Source organism: Puma concolor, chromosome F2 (assembly GCF_028749965.1).
Source record: "Puma concolor isolate L17-30 chromosome F2, mPumCon1.1.hap2, whole genome shotgun sequence".
In the NCBI taxonomy this organism is placed as follows: Eukaryota; Metazoa; Chordata; class Mammalia; order Carnivora; family Felidae; genus Puma; species Puma concolor.
The window spans coordinates 20,279,878-20,292,557 of NC_141684.1; the positions used below are offsets into that span (position 1 = coordinate 20,279,878).

Here is a 12,680-nt window from a genome sequence, read left to right on the forward strand (position 1 = left end):
CCTCACAAACTCTTCCTTCTGGTTTTGAAATTCCAGAAAATAAGAAGAAAATAGAAGGGGAGGGAAAGGCTCCAAGGTAGGTTACTGCAGTAGGTGGGATAGCAAACAGCAAATGAATGATGAAAAATATGTTAAAAAGCAGATAGAACTCAACACAACAGCTCCAAGTCAGGCAGCAAATGCACGTTGTCAATCCTTCTGAGAGCATTGTTTGAGCTATTAGCTTACATAGGGTCCTGTTTATTATATGTGTTATTTTCAATTTGGTTAAGTAAAGAACAAGGAAACCAGTGGATTTTATTTACTTGACTTATTTTCCCTTAAAAATTTTTTTAAAAATGTATATTCATTTTTGAGAGGTGGAGAGAGAAAGAGGGCAAGCAGGGGAGGGGCAGAGAGAGAGAGGGGGGACACAGAATCAGAAGCAGGCCCCAAGCTCTGAGCTGTCAGCACAGAGACTGATGTGGGGCTCGAACCCACAAACTGTGAGATCATGACTTGAGCCGAAGTCGGATGCTTAACCGACTGAGCCACCAAGGCGCCCCTGACTTATTTTCCCTTTTGATAAAGATCTTCATCTTCCTCCTTTTTGCCTTTTTGTCTCACCACCCTCCCTTTTCTCTCTTTGAGCAAAGAACACACAGACTCTTGGGCATGTAGTTGGATAAACAGCTTTGAAAAATAGGACTTAGTAGAAGGTATACAAATCCTCCACAAACTCTAGAAGTGATTTGAAATGTTTGACATCTAGCTGCTGGTGAACTACAGGGTCATTATAATTAGAAAAACTGGAATGTTGACAGGGTAAATGGGTGCAGAGTCTCATGATTTGAGTTTTTCAAATATTCAATCACCAAGTCAGAGAAATAGTAGTAAGATGTTTCTCTTATGGAAGGCACCAATAAGGGGTGCCTCGGTGGCTCAGTCAGTTGAGCATCCGACTTTGGCTCAGATCATGATCTCATGGTTCATGGGTTCAAGCCCCACATCAGGCTCTGCACTGTCAGCTCAGAGCCTGAAACCTGCTTCAGATTCTGTGTCTCCCTCTCCCTCTGCCCCTCCCTGGCTTGTTCTCTCATTCTCTCTCTCTCTCTCTGAAAAATAAATAAGCTAAAAAAAAAAAGAGAGACACCAGTAAAATAGTTAGTTATAATAACTTTTAATGGACTCGTATTTATGCTGGTTCAGGATCTGGCTGTTCATGATACTGAGGCATTTCATTTTTGGGAAAAAAAATCATGCATTTAACTTGTTGGTGACAGTGTGCTCATGTGACAAATGTGAGTCTCACAACTCAGCATAAAGAGTACTCTCAAACGTCTGAGCATGAAAATAAGCATCTTCTAGGTGAATCACTGACTTTCAGGATTGAAGGAGCCCCCTGCCCCAAGCAATACTCAGAGGTGAACAGAAGTGTCTTGTTTCAAGATGATTTTACATCACTGAAGCTTAAACTTGATATACTTTCATGGAAATGGACCTTCACAGGTGTTTGTTGAGCGCCCACCCTGGGCTGGGAACTGATTTCTCTGAGACATCATTTGGTTTTGTCAGCCGTGTCACTGATAGTTTCCTGCATGTGACATCACAATGGTGGCATAAAATGTTAGGGGAGGATCACGGTAGCGTATCTCTTTGGTTTGCTCATGACCTAGTGGGACAGTCTTTAATGATATAAGGGAGACTTTAGAACTATTGCATGGAATAAAAATAATTATGTACCATTGACTTATTATGTGCAAAGCATTTCCTTGTTTGGATTTTGGGATATGTATAAGCCTCAGTATTCTCTCCCCCTGTCCTTTTGTAACTCTGTCTCTTGGTCTTTGTCTCCTTAAGGGTCGTAACTTAGTCATTTATTAAGCCGCAAAGTGACATTTTCTTGGTCAGAGTTATCTCAGGTCTTTATGGTGTTTCCTGGGTCATAAATCTCATCTCCCACTTGAAATATCGGATGTCTGCTCCACCAGAGTAAAACTTCATGAATTCGAGTCATTGTGTAAGTGCATGTGCATGTGCATGTTATGTTCAGAGTATTACTTCTCCCTTCTGAATATCTTTGAATTTATATTGAGACTTCTATACATAAATATAGAAGTTTTGTATTTTGTAAACCTAAAATTCTGCACAAATGTAAAGTTGGATTATTTTTATTCCTAGTTCTTTTTAAACACACCTGCGGGTAGCTAATTTTTTTTAAGAAACCACGTGTTGTACATATTCCATTTGTAATATTCATGTGTGGCTATTTTAATGTTAAATGCTGCAAACCCTCTCATACTTAACACACATGTACAAGTTGTACGTTATGGTAGTGAAACAGCCCAGGGGATACTTGAGGCATATTAAATTAATCTTAGGCAATCTTTTGCTCTAAATATTTAAACTGTTATAGGATCAAGTCTTTCACTAAAATAAAGAGGAAAAACAGCAATCTAAACTGCTTGCTAAAGGCTTAATGTTTCTAGATTTGTGGGGAATTCTGGATTTTAGTTGCATGACTGTGGTTTCCAAATCACATGTACATAATGTCTTAGCAAACTTACTGTGCAATGAAAGCTGATTTCTTTGAACCATTGAGTCAATAGATGAATGAATGAGCAAAATGAAAAATTTTAAATCTCTCATAGCAAGCAATTTGGGCATCATAATCAGGTATAATCTTCACTTTAAGAATAATTATACTATTTATTTTCGCCTTAGTCTTTATTCTATTTACATTTATATAAAAATGGTTTATATTTTCTTAGATTCATATTCACTATCACCTTTGTGAAAAAAGTAATTAAAAATCATTTTAACACTGTATACATTGGACTCTTTATCACACACACAGTAAGAAGTTAGTTTGGATGGATAAATGACTGAAACACTCATAATTCTTATTAACCTTAAAGCATAAAGAGACTAGGCTAGACAGGCAATCTTTGTAGCTCTTTCCAATTCTGAGATATTTCTAATTTTTGTTATTTCTGGAGATGTTAGCCGTGCTAGAGAAAGTAGGAGATATGCTTGTGCTTCTCTGTGTGTGTATCCTTGTGTGTGTGTGTGTGTGTGTGTGTGTGTGTGTGTGTGTGTGTGTTGGGGAAGATTTGGAAGAAATCAGTACATAGTATAATTCTTTACAATTGACACTGAATTTTAATAACCTTTGCCTACCAGTGTTCCTTGCTGCTACTGAGGTAGAGCATATGTTCTTTACAAAATCACTACAACCACAGCCACTTTGGGTCAAGACTAAGCTGGGCACTTTACACTTTTGCCTCTAAACAATGCAACATCCCAGTGAGATGTGAAGCTTTGGGAGGTAAAGTTACGGAATCACAGAGCTATCAAAAGCTGAGATGAGATTTGATTCCAGGTCTGTGTGATACAACAGCCCTGTGCTTTTCTCTATAAATGCTTCTTATTCCAAGGGTTGGAATGAAGACGAAGTGTCCAGAGAAACTCAGCGCTTATCAGGGTTTGGAAGTTGTTTCTGAAGTACTAGACGCTTTGATACAAATTGCCGCTCTTTTTACATTTTAATTAATTAATTAATTAGTTAATTAATGTTTATTTATTTATTTTGTGTGTGAGAGAGAGAGCACACTCAAGTGTGAGCAGGGGAGAAGCAGAGAGAGACAGAGAGAGAGGGAGAGAGAGAATCCCAGGGAGACTCCATGCTCCCAGTACAGAGCCCCATGTGGAGCTCAAGCCCATGAACCATGAGATCATGACCTGAGCTGAAATCACGAGTTGGACAGTTAACCAATTAAGTCACCCAGGAACCCCTGCTGTTCTCTTTTTTAAGAATTAATTTCTTTAAATTTATTTAAATTCCAGTTAGTTAACATACGATGTAATTGTAATGTTAGTTTCAGGTGTACAATTTAGTGATTCAGCACTTCTTTACAACACCCAGTGCTCATCACAACAAGTACACTCTTTAAGCCCACCCCTCCACCCACCTCTCTCTGGTAACCATCAGTTTGTTCTCTATAGTTAAGAGTCTGTTTCTTGGTTGGCCTCTCTCTTTTTTCCCCCTATGATCATTTATATTGTTTCTTAAATTCTACATAGGAGTGAAATCATATGGCATTTGTTCTTTCTCTGACTTATTTTGCTTAGCATAATACTCTCTAGCTCCATCCAAGTCATTGCAGATATCAAGATTTCATTATTTTTTATGGCCGAGTAACATTCCACTATATATATACCACTTCTATGCATTCATCACTTGATAGACATTTGGGCTGTGTCCATAATTTGGCTATTATAGGTAATGCTGCTATAAAGATTGGAATGCATGTATTCCTTCAAATTAGTGTTTTTGTATTCTTTGGGTAAATACCTAGTAGTGCAATTGCTAGAGAGTAGGGTAGTTCTATTTTTAACTTTTTTGAGGAGCCTCCATATTATTTTCCACAGTGGCTTCACCAGTTTGCATTCCTACCAACAGTGCATGAGGATTCTTTTTCTTCCATATCCTTGCCAACATCTGTTGTTTCTTGTGTTGTGTTGATTTTAGCCATTCTGACAGGTGTAAGGTGATATCTCATTGTAGTTTTGATTTGCATTTTCCTGATGATGATGATGATGAGCATCTTTTCATGTATCTATTGGCCATCTGTATGTTTTCTTTGGAAAAATGTCTATTCATGTTTTCTGCTCATTTTTATTTGGATTATTTGTTTTGGGGTGGTGTTGAATTATAGTTCTTTACATATTTTGGATACTAACCGTTTATCAAATATGTCATTGCAAATATCTTCTCCCATTCCATAGGTCGCCTTTTAGTTTTGTTGATTATTTCCTTCATTGCGCAGAAGCTTTTTATTTTGATGAAGTCCCAATAGTTTGTTTTTGCTTTTGTTTCCCTTGCCTCAGGAGACATATCTAGTAAGAAGTTGCTACAGCAGATGTCAAAGAATTTACTGCCTGTTTTCTCTAGGATTTTAATGGTTTCCTGTCTCACATTAGGTCTTTAATCCATTTTGAATTTATTTTGATGTATGTTGTAAGAAAATGGTCCAGTTTTCATTCTTTTGCCATGTTGCTATCCAGTTTGTTGAAAAGACTCTTTTTTCCACTGGATAGTCTTTCCTGCTTTGTCAAAGATTAATTGACCATATAGTTATGAGTTCATTTCTGGGTTTTCTATCTTTTCCATTTATCTATGTGTCTATTTTTGTGCCAGTACCATACTGTCTTAATCACTACAGCTTGTCCAGAAGTGTGATGCCTCCAACTTTGCTTTTCTTTTTCAAGGCATATTGCTATTCTTATTAGCTTAGCAGCAGTCATGACTCAGGCAGAACTCACGTCTGGGAGTAGCTGGATCTTCATCCCAGCATACCCTCCCTTAGATAACCCAGCACTTAGCATCCACTCGGAGACGGCCCAAAATGCTAAGGAAAAATAATGGACCAGGAAGATGGAGGCCTAGATTCTGGGTACTGCTATGTAGCTGAATTGTCTTGTACAAATCATGAACCTCCAGTTCCTTCATTAGTAAAATGGAGATGATATTGATCTGCCTAGTCTGTCTCTCAGGGTTGTATTAGGTAGGTCATATGTGGAAAGTCAGTCCTTGACAGTCATAAAGAACAGTGTTTCAAAAAATAACACAAGCATCCATTTATTCAACAAGTATTTACCAAGTAGATATTATGCATTTGGTATTGTTAGAGGTAGAGATCTAGTGATAGATAAAATCCCTGTCCTTATGAAATTGTTATTTTATTGTGATATTTAGCCAGTTGATGAATTGTAGCATAGTGCTTTAAGAGTTGAGATAAGAAAGAACAGAAGCATCGAATCAAATCTCAGGGGAGGTTGACGTGGCAATAAATGATAGCAGGCACTTGCAAGGGGAAGGAGGAGAAAGGATGCAGGAAAAGGAAAGACCTTGAGTAGAGATTATGTGGTAAAATCCAAGGGCATATTTTGTGGGAGTGAATGTTTTAAAAAAATAAAAAGACAAAAAAAAAAAAAAGATTTTCATGTGGCTCTCAAGTCAGCCAGCTAATCTGTGGGAATATGAATCAGGAAGCTGAGAGGGAAAAAAATACAAACTCCAGTCTGGATGACCAAATTTTGGAAGACAAAAGAATGAGCCCTGGGAAAGTCCACACCACTTAAAAAGATATGCCTCCAAGTATTTTTTCAAATGTGGTGTCTGGAGGAGAACCTTGGATATGCCCAAAATGCCAGAGAAGTGTTGTAAACAGGGAACTTGGGTATGGAATGAAGACTGTGTCTGGAATCTGATGGAGGAGGAACCCAGCTGGGAAAACATGGAATGCATTAGACCCATATCAAGAAATCATGAGGAGCATGTTTCTAAAGTAGAAGGTTGCAGGCTCATCTGCAGGGTGGCTGGTCTCAGGATGAAGATCTTACATGTCCAGAGACTGAGATTCAAGCACACTTTTATGGCTCAAACAGGAACTTTTTGTTAAACAGAAATGCAATGGGTGGCTTGCCTACAATGTCACAAAAAGTAACAGAGTCAGGCTGTAACCAAGAATCAGTGATCCGTTGATACTCTGATAAACTGAAAAAGGAAGATCTAAATTTTGATTCTGGACTATAAAGTTTGTGTTTCTTACTGCAAAGATTATTTCGTCTCTTGCTTAGATGAAGCAATTATGCTTCAGGAAGACCCAAGTAGATTCTTTGGGTTAATTGGGGAAAGTGGTTGAATTTTAGGAAACTATCAAAACCAGTATATTGTTTTTTTCTTCATGCCAAATATGTCCAGTTAACAATTGAGAAGAAATCACATCATGAAATATTTGTACTTCAGCTATGTGCCCAAAACAGTAAATGTGCTTAGCTTGGGAGCTATGAAGTGCACGTTTCTTTAAATATTTTTTTTAATGTTTATTTAGTTTTGAGAGAGAGACAGAGAGCGCACAAGCAAGGGAGGGGCAGAGAAAGACAGAGACACAGAATCTGAAGCAAGCTTCAGGCTCTGAGCTGTCAGCACAGAACTCAACCTGGGGCTCAAACTCACAAACTGTGAGATCATGACCTGAGCCAAAGTCGGACACTTAACTGAGCCACCCAGGCACCCCTGCAGTGCATCTATCTTTCTTTCTTTTCTTTTTCTTTCTTTCTTTCTTTCTTTCTTTCTTTCTTTCTTTCTTTCTTTCTTTCTTTCTTTCTTTCTCCCTTTCTTCCTCCCTCCCTTTCTTTCTTTCTTTCTTTCTTTCTTTCTTTCTTTCTTTCTTTCTTTCTATGTTTATTTTTGAGAGAGAGAGAGAGAGCATGAGCACGGGAGGGGCAGAGAGAGGGGAAAACACAGAATCCAAAGCAGGCTCCAGGCTCTGAGCTATCAGCACAGAGCCTGACGTGGGGCTCGAACTCACAAACCGGGAGATCATGACCTGAGCTGAGGTCGGACGTGCAGCTGACTGAGCCACCCAGGCGACCCTGCAGTGCACATTTCTATACACACAGAGCAGAAGAGTGAATAGAGATGGAGAAACAACTGAGGAAATATTTCAAAAGAAAGTGAATCTTAAGATGTCTCTTTCCCTTTTGTACCCTCCCCAACCCCCTTCTTCATTTCACTTCCATGGGGGCTGGACTATGTGAGCTTGTTGTTTGTCATCCACATTTGAGTATGGAAAGGGGCACTATTACCAATTATGACAGGGAAGGCTGGGGTCAACCTGGCTTATCTTTGTGCGTTCCATAAAGACTGTACTGATGCCACCTCATCCCCATCCACGATATTCATCATGCTCTGTGTTCCCATTGCACTCTGTAGATATCTCTGATATAGTGTGTATCATATTGCACTTGAGTTATTTGTACCATGTTGGTCTCTCCCATTGAACTGTGAGTTTTTTTGAAGGTAAGAGCTGTAACTTAATTATCTTTGCCCAGCATCTCTCTTCTATAGCCAAAGGCCTGGCACAAAGAAGGTACTCAGTAAATGTCTGATGAGGGAGAATACATTAATGATAAATTTGAAGGGAGAGACATGACAGGTCTGTTGGAGAAACCATTCCCAGTAGAATGAAAAGGAATCACATTATAATAGCATAGAATTGCTAAGGATGGTTATGACCAGAGTGTTATAAATAAACCAGCCTTCATGGAAGGGGCTGTTATGTGGAGGAATGCCAGTAAATGAGGACTGGAGGGGGAGCCAGGTTTGGTGGAATCTTTAGATTGCCCAAGACTATTGTTGGTGGCTGCTCTTAGGAGGGGTATTGCATGGAAAAACATGGCTGCTGTTTTGTTGTCTCTTAATGGAATAGATTGGATGCTAGGCTTGTATTTGAATTTGGAGGAATGTGTTTGGTAAGCATTAAAACTTGAATGATAAAAAGAATAGCTTCTCAAAGAATTTTGATACTTCTGCTTCCAGCTGAAACCAGGAAATTCAGAGGCAACAAAAATGAAAACAAGGAAAACGTTAATGGAAATTTTGAACCTAGAAAAGGTTTGGTTTGAGTTTTGAAGGGAAGTCTGACTTGGTTAACTGCCCCCAAGTACTACTGTTATGATTTGCTGGCTTTTTATTTGTTCATTATATTTTGTTTATATAAGGTTATCATATTATGTTCTAATTTTTAGGGGTGGGTCCCCAAATTTGACAGCTTAAAAAAGGCTTCTACATTGACTGCTTGCTGAAGAAGCCACATTACCCAGAACAGGCTTTTGCTTTAGTAGGTGTGGGCCCCTTTGCCTCAAGTCAGCAGTTCTACTTGGGAAAGGCTTGCAAAATATTCTCCGAAGAGTTTTCTCTGTTACTTGCATAGAATGGTAATACTTTAATTAAAGCAACATGTATACATAATTTAACAAGTGATTACCAGAACTGATTTTCTCTAATAAAAATAATCATAAACATTTTTTTTGATGATCACTTAGGGAATTGTGAATTACCTAAGCCTCAATCTCTAAATATTTTGGTCCATAGGACCCCAATTACCAAGAATCTATGGAAGTTCTGACTTTAGTCTATCCAAAATGTGCAGATCAAACTCCAGGCACTTATTGTGGGTGTGGAATGAAGGTTTGCACACTAAACTTCCATCTCTTCTTCTTAAAAGAGTAAGGTTTCAGACCTCTTTCTGCCCCCCCCCACCCCACAAAAGGAGAGCTTTCTCTTGGAGGTCTACATTCTTATGGTCTTAATAGAGCTCTTTGGTAGCTGATGACCTCCCCTCTCTGTATTTATTTATTTATTTATTTATTTATTTATTTATTTTTAAATTTTTTTTTTCAACGTTTATTTATTTTTGGGACAGAGAGAGACAGAGCATGAACGGGGGAGGGGCAGAGAGAGAGGGAGACACAGAATCAGAAACAGGCTCCAGGCTCTGAGCCATCAGCCCAGAGCCTGACGCGGGGCTCGAACTCACGGACCGCGAGATTGTGACCTGGCTGAAGTCGGACGCTTATCCGACTGCGCCACCCAGGCGCCCCCTCCCCTCTCTGTATTTAAAGCACCCTCTTGAATGCCCACTTACTTTATCTATACATGTTCCTTTAAGTTCTTACCTAAAGAGTGTTTCTCCATGTGACAAATCTGCTTACTTTAAATGCTCATCACTACTCACTGTTTATGCTGAAATAATGCATTATTTGAGTTGCAGTTTGCAAATAATGATCAAAGAGTGCCTTCCTCTTAATTAAATCATTGGCTAATTTGATGAGCCTTTCCAGGGGTCAAATGAATTAATTGTATAAAAATCACTCCTATTGACTTCCATTCAGCTGAATTGTTTAAAAATTTCCTATATTGTTTCATTTCTATACAGATTAAAATTCTTTACAACTAAAGAAAGTATTAAAATAAATATGGCATTTATATTATACTTTTGATAACTGTAAGATTTGACCCATGCTTAGGTGATCAGATAAACCACAAAGTGTTAGGGGAAACTAACTTGATTAAATTAAGAAGAAGGAACTACACTATTAATAAGTAAGCAAGCAAATTATGGACAACTTGACTCTGCCAATATTTCTTTCATATTTAATATAAAGTTTAATGTGTGTTTAACACAATTTTTGTTCTCTTTCCTAGAGCGACACCTCCTCTATGGACGGCCTGCAGTGCTTTATCGGACTCGATACGATATCTTGTATCACACTGACTTTGAAAGCGGTTATAGTGAAATATTCCTAATGCCACTCTGGACGTCATACACCGTTTCCAAACAGGTCACTGAAAAAATTGGGGCTTATATTCTTCATGCGATTACATTCTTTGCATTAGTGTAATGATTGCTTGCTTAACAGAATTTTGTCTTAGAAAAGATTTTAATTTATCTTGAAGAAAGAAATCTTATATCGAATCTATTACTAAGTTTTGTTTTTAATCTTTATTTATTTATTTATTTATTTATTTATTTATTTATTTATTTTTAATTTTTTTTTTCAACGTTTTTATTTATTTTTGGGACAGAGAGAGACAGAGCATGAGCGGGGGAGGGGCAGAGAGAGAGGGAGACACAGAATCGGAAACAGGCTCCAGGCTCCGAGCCATCAGCCCAGAGCCTGACGCGGGGCTCGAACTCACGGACCGCGAGATCGTGACCTGGCTGAAGTCGGACGCTCAACCGACTGCGCCACCCAGGCGCCCCAATCTTTATTTATTTTTGAAGGAGAGAGAGACAGAGTGTGAGTGGGGGAGGGTCAGAGAGAGAGAGGGAGACACAGAATCCGAGACAAGCTCCCGGCCTTGAGCTGTTAGCACAGAGTCTGACGCGGGGCTCGAACTCATGAGCCACGAGATCATGACCTGAACCAAAGTCAGATGCGTAACCGACTGAGTCACCCAGGTGTCCTGCAAAGTATTTTGAATTAGACTTTATTCAATGTTCTTCTAAGAGCTTCATAGGAATATGTTAAACTATCAACGTATTAAAGGAAGTATATACTAATGCTTGTTGCTTTTCCTCTGTTTGCCATTGCCCGATAGTTGCAGAAGCCGCCAAGATTTGACTGTTTGTTTTAATAGTTTATTTTTTTAGAGCAGCTTGAGGTTCACAGCAAAATTGAATAAGAACAGAGAGTTCCCATATACCCATGGCCCCACACATGCACAGCCTCCCTGACTATCAACATCCTGTTTTTTAATAAAGATTTTATGTTGGGGTTTCAATTTTGGTGAAGATGAGATAGGTAAGTTTATATATGGAATTAGAAAAGTTTATTTGGCAGTTGAAGTATGTTTTTAATTTCTGATTACAAAGGAACACTTCTGCTGCAAACACAGCTTCTTGTTCGCTTGTACGGTGTGCATGTACATATGCCCTGGTGCACAGATTTATATGCAGTCTCTCTTTTTATAGAGGGTATTTCTATATTTTTTCTTAGAGTGTTATTTTTTAAGGCTGTCTTCCATGGAATCCCATCCATTATTTCAACAATGCAATTTCTGCTTTATATATTGTGGTTTTACTTAAGACTGATAAAAGTGTTCTGCCACTAAGAAAAAATAAGATTTTGCAAATTCCTGGCTTACCATATTTAAAACTGAAGCCTTGCTGGTTTTTGGGGGGGTTGGGTGAGGAGGCCTCGTTTTAAGGAGTCAACGTCCAAGTATGAGCTACAGTAAAAGCTAGAGGGGTTTGGGTTCTGGCTGTTCGTAACAGAGCAACTTGGTTTTGGTATTTCCTTGTTGGTTTGGCATGGTCTTTGTGATGGCATTGCTAACTACCTCTGACTCAACATGCAGGCTGAGGTCTCTGGCATCCCTGAGCACCTGACCAACTGCGTCCGGCCTGATGTCCGTGTGTCTCCGAGTTTCAGTCAAAGCTGTTTGGCCTACAAAAATGATAAACAGATGTCCTATGGATTCCTCTTCCCTCCTTGTAAGTTTTAGCATATCAGGATCTGACCATTCTAGAGGGATATTATTTCGTAGAATCTGGACTGTTAGGATTTCCTGGACTGTCAGGATTTTAGGTCTTCTTCAAGAGGAGCACTCAAGAGATTGAAAAATTGAACTTCTATGAGATACTTCCAAAATTGGTCAGAAAACAGACCACCTTTCACAAATCCTGTTCTCCAGGAGAATTCTGAAGTGCAAGGGAATATATAGCGTGCCCCTCACATCATTAATGGGAATCTGACAGTAAAATGGTATATCATTAGGACATTAATGTTTTAAATACTAGAGATGTGATCTCTTAAGAATATGGGAAGCCCTGGGGCTCCTGGGTGGCTCAGTCGGTTGAGCGGCCCACTTTGGCTCAGGTCATGATTTCACAGCTTGTGAGTTGGAGCCCTGTGCCGGGCTCTGTGCTGACAGCTCGGAGCCTGGATCCTGCTTCAGATCTGTGTCTGCCTCTCTCTCTGCCCCTAACCCACTCACATTCTGTCTCTGTCTCTCTCAAAAGTAAATAAACATTAAAAAATATATAAAATTAAAAAAAAAAGAATATGGGAAGCCCTTTAATTATCTCTCATTACCTTGATGACATTTTTTAAACTCTAAAACCTATATACATAATACTTAGTAGACCCAAGACTAGGTAGGAAGAAAAAGCATTGTAAAAAGTTGGGGGAGAATACTATTGGTGAAGAAAAGAGATTGAGTGGGAGGGGAACTGGGAAATACTGTTTAAAGTAGGGAATGAGTAGAAATAAAAGAGTAGATCTATACACAATTCACTTCAAACTGTTCAGACCATTTTAGTAGATTACATTTTTATTGATGTCGATTT

The 12,680-nt window shown here is 38.8% G+C and overlaps 1 protein-coding gene across 1 annotated transcript in view; it reads left to right on the forward strand.

The window, feature by feature from the left end:
- ENPP2 (ectonucleotide pyrophosphatase/phosphodiesterase 2) overlaps positions 1-12,680 on the forward strand; it is a 109,883-nt gene that overhangs the window by 86,589 nt on the left and 10,614 nt on the right. Inside the window, 3 exon segments of the mRNA XM_086695990.1 lie at positions 8,366-8,440; positions 10,034-10,170; positions 11,690-11,825. Coding sequence (XP_086552116.1) covers positions 8,366-8,440; positions 10,034-10,170; positions 11,690-11,825 — 348 coding nt within the window.